Consider the following 15,504-nt stretch of genomic DNA (forward strand, 5'->3'; position numbering starts at 1 on the left):
GAAGGCCAGAGACTGGCGTCAATAAACTTGGTTAACCCAAAGCCTTTCGGGTCGGCGTAGTCCGAGTAAAGGGCGTGGTCGACGAACGCGCATGTAACACTGTGGAACAGCGAAACAGTGGGTGGGACGGCGAAAATCCTATGGGGAGATCCGGATCGTGAGTAGAGCTATTACAGAAAGGAAGTCAGCATAGCTTTCGGTATCATAACGGGACACATAGGACTACGAGCTCATTTATGCATAATCGGGGCGTTATGTGTAGGGCATGTGGGAAAGATGATTAAACGTTGGAGTATTTCGTATGTCATTGCTCAGCTTTCGTGGCTAACAGACATCAGTACTTAGGTGAAGACACAATACCAGACATGAACCAACTTGGGGACGTTGTATGGAAAACAATTAATGATGTTGTAAGTAGCACGGAATTCCTTAGATTTTCTTCTTCGAGGTTATTTTTTTAGTATTTAGAGCGCACAACAAGGCTTAGTTGTATGTCCATACTGGCTTAGTTGTATGTCCATAGTGGCATGGGGCGGATTAATATCCACACCTCTTTTCAAACTAACCTATCTTTAAATCAATAACTTGTAATACATTTAAAAATTTTTAATCAATAACTTTTACTACCAAATTATGATAACTTTTGTTATCGAATACCAATAACTTTTGTTATCGAATACCGGTAACTTTTGTTATCGAATATCGATAAATATTGTTATCGAATATCGATGACTTTTGTTAACGAATATTAATGACTGTTGTTACGAATATTGTTATCGTTCGATACCGAATTAACTATAACATCGTGAAACAACAATACGTATGCAAAGCAAAAACTTTACTATCGGAAAATTCAATTAATTTTAACTATGTTGTATTGAAAATCCATAATTTTTTTATGTCAAAAACGATAATCTCTGAGATAACTCTTCTCAAAATCGATGACTTTTGAGATAATTTAAGTTGATAAAATTAAAACTTATCGAATATTTATATTTTTTGCTATCGATAACTTGTGTTATCGAAAAACCATGCTTAGTCCAAATCAGTCTATGACATAGCACAATAAATTATTTAACATGGTTATAAATTTTGTTATCGAATATCAATAACCTTCGTTATAAAAAATCAATAACTTTTGTTATCGAATATCAATAACCATTGTTATTTAATATTGAAAACTATTGTTATCGAATATCAATAACCCTTGCTATCGAATATCAATAAATAATGTTATCGAATATCGATGACTGTTGTTATCGAATATTGTTAGCTTTCGATATCGAACAAATACGTTAACTATAACATAAACAAGAATACATATGAAGGTATGTATTATTAAAACAAAAATTTTACTATCGGAAAATTCAATTAATTTAACTTTGTTGTGTTGAAAATCCATAACTCGTTTTATCTCAAAAACGATAACCTCTAAGATAACTCTTCCCAAAATCGATGACTTGTGTTATCGAAAACCCGAAAACTTGCATTATCGAAAAACCATGCTTAGTCCAAATCAGTCCATGACATAGCACAATAAATTAATTAATATGGTAATAACTTTTGTTATCAAATATCAATAACTTTTGTTATAGAATATCAATAACTGCTGTTATAGAATATCAATAACTTTTGTTATAGAGTATCAATAACTTCTACTATCGAATATCAATAATCTTTGTTATCGAATATCGATAACTGATGTTATCGAATATTGATAACTGATGTTATTGAATATTGATAACTGATGTTATCGAATATCAATAATCTTTGTTATCGAATATCAATAATCTTTGTTATCGAATATCGATAACCGATGTTATCGAATATCGATAGATACTGTTATGGAATATCCATGACTGTTGTTATCGAATATTGCTAGCTTTCGATACCGAATAAATACATTAAATATAACATCGTAAAACAACAATACATATGCATTTATGTATTATTAAAACCAAAACTTTACTATCGCAAAATTCAATTGATTTAACTTTGTTGTATTGAAATTCCATAACTTGTTTTATTTCAGAAACGATAACCTTTGAGATAACTCTTCTCAAAATCGATGACTTTTGAGATAATTGAAGTTAATAAAATTAAAACTTTTCGAAAATCTATATTTTTGCTATCGATAACTTGTGTTATCGAAAAAACGAAAACTTGCAATATCGAAAAACAAAGCTTAGTCCAAATCGGTGCTATGTCATGGACTGATTTGGACTAAGCATTATTTGTCGATAATGCAAGTTTTTGGTTTACGATAACACAAGATATCGACAGCAAAAAATATAGATATTCGATAAGTTTTAATTTTACTATCTTCAATTATCTCAAAAGTCATCGATTTTGAAAGAGTTATCTCAAAGGTTATCGTTTCTGAAATAAAACAAGTTATGGATTTTCAATACAACAAAGTTAAATCAATTGAATTTTCCGATTGTAAAGTTTTGGTTTTAATAATACATACATGCATATGTATTGATATTGAGAAGAGTTATCTCAAAAACTAATAAAAACTTTTCTACCTTTTTGACTTTTTTAGCCTCTAGAGGGCGTTATTATCCGATTTAACTGGAATTTTAAAAATTATTCTTTTATGACAATGTATTATCACTATCGATCCATATCTCCTTTATAAACACATCTTTCTATTTGAAAAAAAAATCATTCCCAGAATCTTTGCCATCCATGTTTGGGGGATATCTAAGATTCGGCCCAGCCGAACATAACCCTCTTCTATTCATTTTTTTTATTTATTCTGATGCACAAATATTTTGTCTCGGGTTTCACAATTGCCGTTTTTTTTACAATACGTTGTTAAACAATATAGTTAACGTCATCAAAACGATATGCTGTATTATATTACCCCACATACCATTTTACACATGCATTCTAATTAGCATTTGCAACCATTTATGTATATATTTAAGCATATTTGCATTGCTTCATTGCACTACAGCATTTGGAACATTTCTACACTGTATGGGCATTAACAAGTCTTTAAAAAAGTGTTAAATAACCATATTGTGATTTATGGTAAAAGTCACGAGCTCACATCATACTTTTTATTTCTTGTAATCAAACACATTAACATGAAAAAAATAAAGAATGTTTGTTATTGAACAATAAATTAATTAACATGATTCATGGTGTGGTTGTGGGTTAGTATTATTAATTAATTAACATGAAGTAAAATGCATTAATAGTCTGTAATAGATAGTTCAAACAGAGAAGGATCGGCTTGTTTTGTAGGTTGTTTGATAGTTGAATTTTATGCTCACTACCACTACTACTACTTACCGATTAAATTATTGGCCGTTACAATAATGCAACAGACAAATAGTATGGCCGTTGTTATCCGATAATGGCAACGAAATACCATATTGTCTATAACCGCTTTGTCCAATAGATAACGAATTTTTATGAAGCCGGATACGGCTGATACCATACCAAATACCGCCATTGTATTGCGTGGTGTTTTGAGTTTTCCTCAACTCTTCTGGCAAAGTATTGATGAATCCTAAAAAAAACTTGCAAAGTCTTAAACGTTGCAAAGGCGAGGTGGGGTTATGAGATCCTTATTTATAAGCGGCCATCAATTAAAATTAATAAACTGAAATTAAATGAAAAAAAACGTAGAAAAATAACTAAAGTAATAAAAATTTAATTTTTTAATCCATTTAAAGAAATTTCATTGCAATTCCTGGCTTTGGCAATATATTCCAATTAAACCACAATTCATTGTAGTTTTGCATATGTCAGTCATTTTGAATGTAGGTTTATTAATGCAAATTCAATCATTCAAATATTTTTAGTGCGCAAACTGCAACATTTCCCCCGAGTCAGCTGAATTTATTTAGGAATTTAATCACTTTGATTTCTAAGCAACCTACAAATATTGACCACAGCAAGCTACCAAATCGTCAATTGGGCAACCATGACATAAATTAAAATTGCAAAAAATTCTCATGAATGCATTTTGACCACATGATCATCATCATCATCATGATGTTGGCGATGGGATCATGGATTAAATTGTGAATAGCTATGGACTTTCCACCCATGCAACATGGCCCATATTTATGACAAATAACCACAAAGTTTAGTAGCTTTAAATGTTTGTAGGTAAAATATTTTATTAATAAAAACAAATAAAGGAAGACAAAATTTGATGAGAGGAAAAGTCATAGGTCAGAGGAAATACACATGGATATATGATATATTTTATGTTCAGGGGACATAAGGTATATTTTTTTTTCTTCTGGAAGAACAGTGTGGCGCTCAGCACCACCTCTTCAAAGAATAGTCTTACATGACTAAATACCTCTTGAAAATGTCTAAAATTGTTTCTGATGTTCAGATCGGGAATTTGAGCACTAGCGTTCTGCGTTATAGTCTATCATGATAACCTCTGCCGCCGAGCGACTTTCGACTTAATTCCTCAATAAACTCTTGTCAATAACTACTCAACACTCAGAGAAATTGTTTAGTAAAAACAGCAAAAATGTTTGCTGTGACAGCAAAACGGTCTGCTCAAGTAGTTTTTTGCTAAAACAGCAAATATTTTGTGCTGTGTTCAAATGATAAAAAAACTCAAAAATGTCATAAATATTAAAAAAAAAACCAGTAAGGAGAGGCAAAAGTCAGGCGGAACCGACTATATAATACCCTACACCACCTAGTGTACGTAGAACTTTTTATATGAAGAACTTTTTCTCGAAATCTATCAATCAATACCTAATAGAACCTTGTAAGATTTTCCTATGATAGTACAACAAATTAGGATTTTCACATCCTTAAAAGGCCATATCTAATAAAAAACTATATGCGAGTTATATCGAAACTTGTGCCAATTTTGATGACACATACTGGGACGTCAAATAGAACATCTCACGCCCTAGACTGTAGAGATGTGACCAAAATTGTAGTTTTTACTGGCTTAAAAGTTCATATCTGATAAAATATATACATTGGAGCTATATCTAAATCAGGACCGATTTTAATGAAATTTTGCGCACGTATTGGAACGTTAAATAAAACATCTCATGCAAAATAGGACGAAAATTTCGGTTTCTACAGGTTAAAGCCTATTTCGGATGAAAGATATGTCGGGGACCTATATCTAAATCTAAACCGAATTTTGCACACGTATTAAGACATCAAATAAAACATCTCGTACTACATCTTTTGAAGATCGAACTAAAATAGTGGCTTATACAGCCTTAAAAGACCATATCGGACAAAAGATATATATATATATATATATATGGGAGCTATATCTTAATCTAGACCGATTTATATGAAATTTTGCACTCGCATTGGGACTTTAAGTAAAACAACTCCAAATTTTGTAGAAATCGGGCCAAAATTGTGCCTATTACAGCCTTTAAAGTCCAAATCGGATAAAAAATTTATATGAGAGGTATATCTAATTCTTAACCGATTTTTATAAAATTTTGCACACAAATGAAGACGTCAAATAAAGCACCCCGTGCCAAATTTGGTAAAGATTGGACCAAAATTGTGGCTTCTACAACCTTAAAAGGTCATATCGGAGAAAATATATATATGGAAGCTATATCTAAATCTCAACCGATGTTTATGCACACATATGAGGACGTTGAATAAAAGACCCCATGCCAAATTTTGTAAAGATCGGACCAAAATTGTTGCTTCTACAGCCTTAAATGTCCATATCGGATGAAAGATATATATGAGAGGTATACCTAAATCTGAACCGATTTTTATGAAATTTTGCACACATATAAGGACGTCAAATAAAGCACCTCTTGCCAAATTTTGTAAAGATCGGACCAAAATTTTGGCTTCTACAACCTTAAAAGTCCATATCGGATGAAAGATATATATGGGATTATATTTTAATTTGAACCGATTTTGTTCAAAATCAATAGCATTTGTTCTTGGGCCAAAAAAGAGACTTGTGCAAAATTTCATGACAATCGGACAATAAATGCGACCTGTAACTTGATCACAAGGATACATGGGCAGACAGATGGACAGACGGACATAGCTAAATCGAATCAGGAAGTGATTCGATTTAGCTATACTTATAATGGCTCTTCTTATTCTGAGCGTTGCAAACAAATGCACAAAGTTATAATACCCTGTATCACAGTGGTGGTGTTCAAAAGTTCAAAAATTTACCCCAGTTTACCACAAAGCCCATCTCAATTTCTCTGGGTGATCTTCTCAGTGCCTCTATAACATTTTTTATAGCCTTCTTGAAGATGGGTTTATCTTTTGCCTCTTATTTCTTTTCATTGGTATCAATTAGCTCTACAATTGAATTTGTATGCCCTCCACCATAGGTCGGAGGTATACTAATTTCGTCATCGCGTTTATAGTATATCAAATATTGGTCTAAGAACCCAAAAAGTATATAAAGGGTGATTTTTTTTAGCTATTATCTTTTTGGCAACACTGGTTTAAACAGCTCTCGCACGTTTCGAATTTTGTTTCACTGTCAAAAATATTCCGTTTGGTCTCAAATTTATGAATTGTCTTACAAACGAACAACGCAAATTATTGAATTTTTTTTTATAAAAATGCGTTCGCTCTTAAGAAAGTTCATTGTGTTCAGCGACGATGCTCTTTTTTGCCTCAATGGGTACGTAAGTAATCAAAATTGTCGAGTTTGGAGTGTAGATCAGAAAGAAGCATTGCAGGAGCTACCAATACATCCAGAAAAGTCACACTTTGGTGCGGTTTATGGGCTGGTGGCATCATTGGACTGTACTTCTTCAAAGATGATGCGAATCGTAAAGTAACTGTGAATAGTGAGCGCTACCTTGAGATTATATCCAACTTTTTTTTGCCCAAAATGCAAAAGCTTGACTTGCATGACATGTGGTTTCAATAACACGGTGCCACATGACACACAGCACGCGTAACAATGGACTTATTGAGAGACGAGTTCGGTGAAGATTTTATTTCACGTTAGGAATAGGCCCATTGGCCGCCCAGATCGTGCGACTTAACGCCTTAAGACTATTTTTTGTGGGGCTATGTTGCTTTTTTTTGCGGTCTGCATCCTCAGTGTCTCTGTCATCAAGTTTGCGACTTTTTAATTTTTTAAGATCTACTCTCCCTTCCTCTATACACTATGTATATTTATTAGGGGATCGACCTCTCCGGTAAGCCGTTTTTCCTGCCATTACATTGTAGATGTAGGATGCGTACCTGGTTCACATCTCACGCGTTTTCATTATCTCATCCATCACGTCTTGTATATACATGTCAGTAAGGGTAAGTATGCCGTGGTTATATCCAATACTTTCCCATAGTCGCACTTAAAAATTATGTGTTCCACGCTGTCTTCTACCTTTGAATAAATTTCACATAATTCGCTTTCTTTTATGTGGAAACAGTGCAGATAAGGTCCGAATTTGCCGCTAAGAACTTGCGTGAAGTAAAAATTCACTTCACCCTGTTTTCTGTTTATTAATGTTTCAATGCACTGTGTTTGCCTTTGCAACAGTTTTGCCATGCCTGTTGCCGCTTCGCAAAAAGAAGTCTCCTCGTTTCTCTTTTAATGTGAACTATATCTATATTCATTTTCTCTCCTCTCGGATAACAGGCACTGCTAGTATCCCCACAAGTTCCGATAAAGCAGCTGTCGACATCGTGCGATACGCAGAAAGTACACTGAACACGTTTGGTGTTCAGTGTACTTTCAATATTTTCTTGCTTTTTTGTTATGGTTTTGCAAAAAATTAGATCGGCGTACAGCATAGGCACCCGTGGTTATCGACCTCCTAATTGTCTGGCTAGGACCTCTTAGATTGGGCATAATCCTATTCGGTTTTATTGTTGTACTCAAAGCTTTCCCGTGATCTTAGCAACATAAGATTCGAATGACAATTTGCTATCTAGCATAACTCCTTGCTACTTATAGCGCATAGGGCAGTCAAATTTACGCGTCTGCGTTATATGAAGGGCGTCTATCCGCTTCAGCCTTTTTGATGTAAGCCATGTGAGATTTCTTGACAGGCAGTCGTTAGCCACTATTTATATTAGAGGAGGTATGATTCCGGATTCGGTATCGAAAAGTAACATTCCATCTTCCAGGTAGCTGTCTATCATTTTACCCAAGTAATCTGCTAGGCAACGATCTCTTATTGTACGCCTAATGATGTACGGGTATGATGTCAATTCATGCCAACAGTCCTCAGGTCCTTCACTGTAGCACAAATCAGTAGCGGATAGGTTATTCAGGTGTAGAATATCATTAAAGGAGCCATGTCCCCTCAGTATAAAATCTAGACTTGAACTATAGCCAAACTCTGGACAAACCCATGCGAAAGTCACGTCATGAAAAAAAATCACTGTCCGTCCATCCAGTGTTTCTATCATGGAGAACCTGCCCTTTCACCAACACACAAGTAATAAGCCAATCCTCGCTCACTAATGGAACTCTCCTTTTAACTCTGTTTAGAACAATCATGTTACTCACGAGTAGATCAACCATAGACACGCCAGCATAGCCACTCTCTGACAAGAGAGGATCTCCTCGGAGCTACGGAGTCAGTAAATGTTTTCAGTCTTATTTAAACCGCCTATGCATCCTGTATCATCAGTGTCTTCAGCACTACATTTGTGCCTATTGGAGAGAGTGATACCTTTGTTTCGGAAACAGAGCTTATTCATGCAATCGTGCTTTTGGATCATATAGAAGAAAACTCGTCTAAAGTTCGGCTAGCTGAATTGAATACACAATAGATCGAAGTTGTCTACTTATAAGCAGAGCAGGGCATACACCCGTTTTGAAGTTTAATATGTGTAGTACACATGACATAGGCATATCTACCAATATTCCTATCAAACCATGTTTAAATCAGTCAAGAAGTCAATAATTATACACAAATTTTTCGACCAATTTTTCCAGCCATTTTTTTTTGGTGTTTTTAAATCCTATCTTTCTATTTTCTCGCCTTCAATGTCATTTTTTATTTACTTGTCGACTCATTGTTTATTACGACATCAATGGTTTACACACACACTTTCCAAATATTTTTGCTACAAAAAATAAACCTAAATCTCTAACAACAAAACTCAACTGCGATAAGGCCGTCGTTAAAACTCGACTATTAATTTTTATTACATTGAAATAATTCAAGCTGAGACTTCAATCCACAGAGAGACCTACTTAAAACACTTCAAGAAAATGTAAAGCAAAAAATAAGATGAAAATAAAAAAAAATCATAGCAACAACAATAGACTGATGTGGACACAAAAAAACTCTACTCACCGCAAAAAATCAAAACAAAGAAACTGAAAAAAAAAACACAAAGCCACTAAGAATAATTTAAGAATAGACTCAATATAAGTATGCCAACCAGAGCAATGAGTAATCAAAATATGTATAAACAAAGAAAAGCTTAAAACCCGGATTTAATTGAATAAACAAACAATTTTTGTTTTCAAAAAAAAAAAGGAAATTCCCAAAAAAAGTGTTAAAAATGCCCAAAAAATGTTTAAAAATTCCCCTGAGAATCCCAGAAGTCAACCTGTTTTAGGAACTAATCTCTGCAGTTATTGAGAAATGTGGCAACCATAATAAGGAGCTTTTAAAACATATTACAAAATCTAAGCTAAGCTAAAAAATTCCCAGGAAATTTTTGCAAATTCCCACAATAACCCATTTTAGAAACTTAAACAAAGAAAAGCTTAAAACCCGGATTTAATTGGATAAACAAACAATTTTTGTTTTAAAAAAAAAAGGAAATTCCCCAAAAAAAGTGTTAAAAATGCCCAAAAAATTTTTAAAAATTCCCCTGAGAATCCCAGAAGTCAACCTGTTTTCGGAACTAATATCTGCAGTTATTGAGAAATGTGGCAACCATAATAAGGAGCTTTTAAAACATATTAAAAAATCTAAGCTAAGCTAAAAAATTCCCAGGAAATTTTTGCAAATTCCCACTATAATCCAAGACATTAACCCATTTCAGAAACTTAACTCAATTTTTATTGAGAAATGTGTCAATCAGAAGTTAGTAGAATATCTAAGTAAAGCTAACAACCGGCTTTGGTTGGGTAAACGATAACTTTTAACAAAAAAATTCTCAGAAAGTTGTCAGAAATTTCCAAAAAAAAACCCAAACTTCAACTTTTTTTATTATTTTATTTATTTATTAACCGGTTTCGCTGAGATAGGCAGGTCGTCTGTACGAAGCATAGATCGGAAAATAGTTGCCATACATACCGATCTCCTGATTAAAGGTCATTCACCCACAAATTGCGTATTGCGTATTGTATAAGACCCTTGTACAGCCTTCCCGACTGTGGTGCTGATCGGATCATGTTTAGATAAAGCTGCCGGGTATACCTATCTCCTGATTTACGGTCTTGAATACGCACAAGGCCCATTTAGAACCAGTTAGACGCTTGACGTCCGTGCTGGGTTTATCCTAGAGCGGACCATATATCGATATAGCTGCTACGGGTGGTCAAAATGAATAATGTTAACACCTCAATGTCTGTCTTGAACACAAATCGTGGTAATCTGAACCGCAGCAATATTCCGAACAACTCTGCTTGAAACTTCAAACCTGAATGTAAAATATCTTTAAGTTACAATGACACTTCTGACATTTCCAATCGGCTCAATGCCCTACCTTTGCATTATTCTTTCTGATACGATATCAATCTGTTTGCGGGAATCGAGAATTGCCTTCATCTCACAACATCTTCCTTAACTTCACAAAATTTCCCAACATATGATGCCAACTCGAGCGGTTGTTGACAGGATGTATAACTGGTTCCTTTGCATTATTATTTCTGATACGATGTCAATCTGTAAGCGGGAATCGAGAATCGCCTTAACCTCACAACAACTTCCTTAACGTCACAACATCTTCCAACATGTGATGGCAACTCGAGCGGATGTATATCTGACACTGTGTAAGACCGCTGGGTTTGCACCACTGCTATCTTACACAACACAACAGTGTATTGTGTTTTCTTTGGCACTTCTGGTAAGGTCCACTAGCACATGTCCTCGGCTAATGGTCATCCTTAAAACAATTTACTCCCTACGACCCAGTTGTATGCTTAAAATTATATAGAGGATGGTCTTCCTTACGCATCTGGCATTTCCGATTTGCTGCTGAGACAGTTGTTACTGTGGGTTTACTCTTCTGAACACCGTTAACTGCTTCCCACGACGCGAACCGGTTCATCAGGCTTTTCTTGAAGTAATCCATTGTCTCTAGTTCTTTTCAGTTCACTATCGACTATTCATACAACACATGAGTCGTCTTATCCCTCCTTTTTGATAGGATATGGAGTAAGAGCGGATCCCAATCTTTCGGCTTTACACCAAGGCACTCTAATGCCAACAAGGGTTCATGTGGTTAATATATATACCAGAGGCGGTGGGTATCCTAAGTTCAGCCCGGTCGATATTAATGCCTATTTACTTCAAAACCTTAATTCAAAAAGTTCAAAAACTGAAGTCGAATTAAGTTTCAACTCTTCTCACAAATCAATGAGTGCAGTCCGATTCAATTTTAAGCTCAATGACAAGGACTCCCTTTTTATAGCTGAGTCCGAACGGCGTACCGCGAAGCGACACCTCTTTGGGGAGAAGTTTCTACATGGCAAAGTACCTCACAGGAGCCAGCATAAGGAGGAGATAACCACCATTGAAAATTTTTCTGATGGTGCTGCCAGGATTCGTACCCTGGCGTTCAGCATCATAGGCGGACATGCTAAACTCTGCGCTACGGTGGTCTCCATTTGCTTTTAGCCCCTATAAAATCTCGACACTTCTCAACCAAAAATGTAGCCTATATCATTAATTTTCACACTACTCGCCATGGGTTATTGGCATAAAAAAAATACAAAACACAAGTTGAAATTTTTGCAAACCAGCCTTTTGTTCTTCCATCTTTCATTGCTTTTTTAGATTTAGTCTTTTCTTCATTTCCATCTGCTAACATAATCAGAATCTTTCTTATGTATATTCACGGATATTTTTGCATAAATTTGCCATTTTTTATAAACTCTTTTGATTATTTCTTTTTTGTAAAGTTTCTTGGCTTCAAGATTTGTTATCACGATTTTATTTTCATGTGTTGTGCAGCACACTACATTGAAGTTCACACAAAAAAAAACACAGAGGATTCAAAGAGAGGTTTAGATACTTGAGCTCTCCTTCTCTCTCTCTTTCTAAAAGGGCAAACCTGCATTATATATGCAACTCTCTTTCGCTTTCAGTCTCTGGAGGTAGAACACATTACAAGATTCTTTACTTTGTTTTTAAGGTAGGGGAGTTGATTTCTAGGTAACAGCAACAAGAACGACAACAATAACAAAAATTAAAGCAAACTTCACGCACTCTTCTTTACTAAACATAATTTTCTTTTATTTGCTCTTCTTTTATTTTAAGGCTATATAATATAGTAGTGGTGGCAGCGTTTGCGGCTGCGACTATGTTACTGCTTGTCTTTGTTGTTGTTTTTCTTTTTGTATTTTGTCTGCTTCTTCTCAATATACCTATGTATATTTTAATTTTATTGCTTTTGTTTTTTTTCTTTAATTTTTTGAAACTGGTTTTAAGGTATTTTCGAGAGAGTGTATGTGTGTGTGTATGTTTGTGGGGTTATATGTATGACTCTATGGCTTAGCTTGAGATGGGTTGCTGTCGCTTGCTGTTGCTGCTGTTTGTTGGCTGATTTCGCCGTCATTGTTCATTGTTGCCATACTATCTTTATTTTTCGATACTTTTGGACTAGTTCATGTATTAAAATCTTTGCCGCAATGGTGGTAGTGGTGTATTTGTTTTTTTTTTGCTGGAGCTTGAAACGTTTTAAGTTTCTTGATTGACACTATTAGCAAATAATTTACATACACAGCAGAGCCACACATCTATTAACTTATTAGAATCACAATTTCTAATTAATTATTAATAAAGTTTTGAAGCATAATTTTTTAAAGGAAAGAACTATAGTTCCATATGTTAATAAGTGTGTTAGAAGTTTGAATTTTGAGTTCAATTTTGATATTTAAAAACCGAATGTCATTGAGTTGTCAGAATGATCGATAAATAGGGTTGTTTGTTATTTATATATATATTTTACACTTTATCGATATGTTGTTTTTTTTACCTGTATAACGGTTTTAAATGGTTATGCATCGTTTCCTAGGTTCTAGGTGTTATACCTGTATAAAGGTTTTCAATGGTTATATTTCGTTCTCTAGGTTAAAATTCTTCGATAAATTTTGAACCATATTTTCATATTTTAAATCGTTTGCTTTCTTGCTGTAATGACCGTTGATATATTAATCGATAGCTTGATTTATAGCTGTATAACAGTTTATAACAGTTGCTTTTGTTGTACAAAAGCTATTAAAGTGTGAACGTTCTTGAGAACTGTCTTTCAAAATTACAAGCATTGGCTAAATAGTTCTGTTTCAGAAGATTTTCAAGGTTTTCTGTTATTGGCACCTTGTTTGAATGTTCTGCATCATCTCTTCAACCAAGTTACCAAAAATTAAATGTAAATATTCATGATTTTAAATTTAGCATATGAACTGTGTTAGGATCTGCGAAATTTTCATGTTTTCTGTGTTACCGTCTCTGTTAGACGTTCTGCATCATCAGTGTCTCTTCAACCAAGTTTGCAAATAATTGCAAGTATGGATGTTTCTTAAGCATCACCGTGTTTCTCAATGAAACACAGGCTAAAGGGTTCAGGTTTTGAGGTTTTTTTCAGATTCTTATAGTGTTGCAGCCTTATTTGGACTTTTCGCATTATCAGTGTCTCTATGACAAACATTCCTTAAAAATCATGCTTTTAAATTTAACAAACTGTTCTCAACGGCCAATTTGGCAAAATATTTATCGACCATTGATTAGGTTAGGTTGAAAAATGGGTACTAAACCGCCCATGCCACAATGGACATACACCTACGCCAATAATCGGAATGTTGTGTCATTGATTAATCATAATTTAAAATTAAATAAATGTACTGTAGGGTATGTACCAGTTTTGAATATTGTTTAATTTGTGTGTTCCTTATAGACTCAAAAACGGCTGAACCGATTTTCTAGAAATTTTCACAGGTGATGCATAATGATCATCTGGTGAAAATAGGGTAAAAAATTGCAAATTTTGCCCATAAACATTCCACTAAGGAACAGGGGCACACTTTTCACATATCAATGAGTGCAATCCGATTCAAGTTTAAGCTAAATGATAAGGAGCCTCCTTTTTACAGCCGGGTCTGAACGGCGAGCCGCAGTGCGACACCTCTTTGGAGAGAAGCATTTAGGAGGTGGTGGTTTTCCCACCGCTAAACTTTTTTTCTGATGGTTTCACCAGGATTCGAACCCAGGCGTTTAGCGTCATAGGCAGACATGCTAACCTCTGCCTCTCTCTGGGGTACACCCCTTCCCCGAAACACCCCCATAACAGGACTAATTTACTGACCATGGCAATATATGGGAGTAAAGCACGAGTCTGATATCAATATTTGAGAAAAAGTGTCTTTGGGGCCACCCCTCCCCCATAATACCAACCATATTGGAAGTATTTGCTAACCATTGGAATATGGGAGGCTCAAATAAGAGGCATTTTAGAGTAGAACACGAATTTTATATATATTTTCAAGGCCAAGTCACTGAGTGGCCATCCTATAAAATATCCTTAACCCAATGGCAATATGGGGTTTAGCTAAATGGTATTTGAGAGAAGAGCACAATGCTGATATTTTTTTAAGACCAAGTGTCTGGGGGACCATCTCACCCCCGAAAACACCCCTAAATCGAACATCATGTGAATATAAGGCTGTTATAAAGTCTTTTAAGAATGGAGTATATCTAACATCCAAACTTAAGTGACATTAAACGCACCGAGCGTATTCGTAGACCAATAGAGATCATATGGGATTCAGATAAATGCACTTATATTGTTATACTGTTAGTCAAGCGATATGCATATACTATTTTCGTAGCATTGTATTTCTCTTAAATTGTAGAAAATTCAAAGGATAATTAAATTCCATATGAAATAAAAGATGGCGCAGTGGAGCGGGCCCGGTTCAGCTGGTCCCATAAAAACAAATTTAGCAATGAAGACCGCAATCCTTCATATATTCGCTCTCTTATGACTTCCAACACCTATGACAAGTTTCGTGCGAGTCTTTTCGTAAGCTTATATAAATCGATCTCCCGACTTTTCAGTAACTGGCTTCAATTAATTCCCTGACCCGCTCGAGGCCATGGGTTCGAATCCTGGCGAGACTATCAGAAAAATTTTCAGCGGTGGTTTTCCCCTCCTAATGGTGGCAACATTTGTGAAGTACTCTGCCATGTAAAACTTCTCTCCAAAGAGGTGTCGCACTGCGGCACGCCGTCCCGACTCGGCTATAAAAAGGAGGCCCTTTATCATTGAGCTTAAACTTGAATCGGACTGCACTCATGTGAGAAGTTTGCCGCTGTTCCTTAGTGGAATGTTCATGGGCAAAATTTGCAATTT

General features: G+C 35.0%; 2 protein-coding genes across 4 annotated transcripts in view; one reads left to right on the forward strand and one right to left on the reverse strand.

The window, feature by feature from the left end:
- LOC106088729 (dedicator of cytokinesis protein 3) overlaps positions 1 to 15,504 on the forward strand; it is a 229,409-nt gene that overhangs the window by 141,832 nt on the left and 72,073 nt on the right. The gene's annotated exons all lie outside the window — the stretch shown is intronic.
- LOC106088730 (innexin inx3) overlaps positions 1 to 15,504 on the reverse strand; it is a 29,820-nt gene that overhangs the window by 12,796 nt on the left and 1,520 nt on the right. Inside the window, exon 2 of the mRNA XM_013254389.2 lies at positions 3,304 to 3,616. Coding sequence (XP_013109843.1) covers positions 3,304 to 3,466 — 163 coding nt within the window. The 5' untranslated portion in view covers positions 3,467 to 3,616. The remainder of the gene's footprint in view (positions 1 to 3,303; positions 3,617 to 15,504) is intronic.

Source organism: Stomoxys calcitrans, chromosome 2 (assembly GCF_963082655.1).
Source record: "Stomoxys calcitrans chromosome 2, idStoCalc2.1, whole genome shotgun sequence".
NCBI lineage: Eukaryota > Metazoa > Arthropoda > Insecta > Diptera > Muscidae > Stomoxys > Stomoxys calcitrans.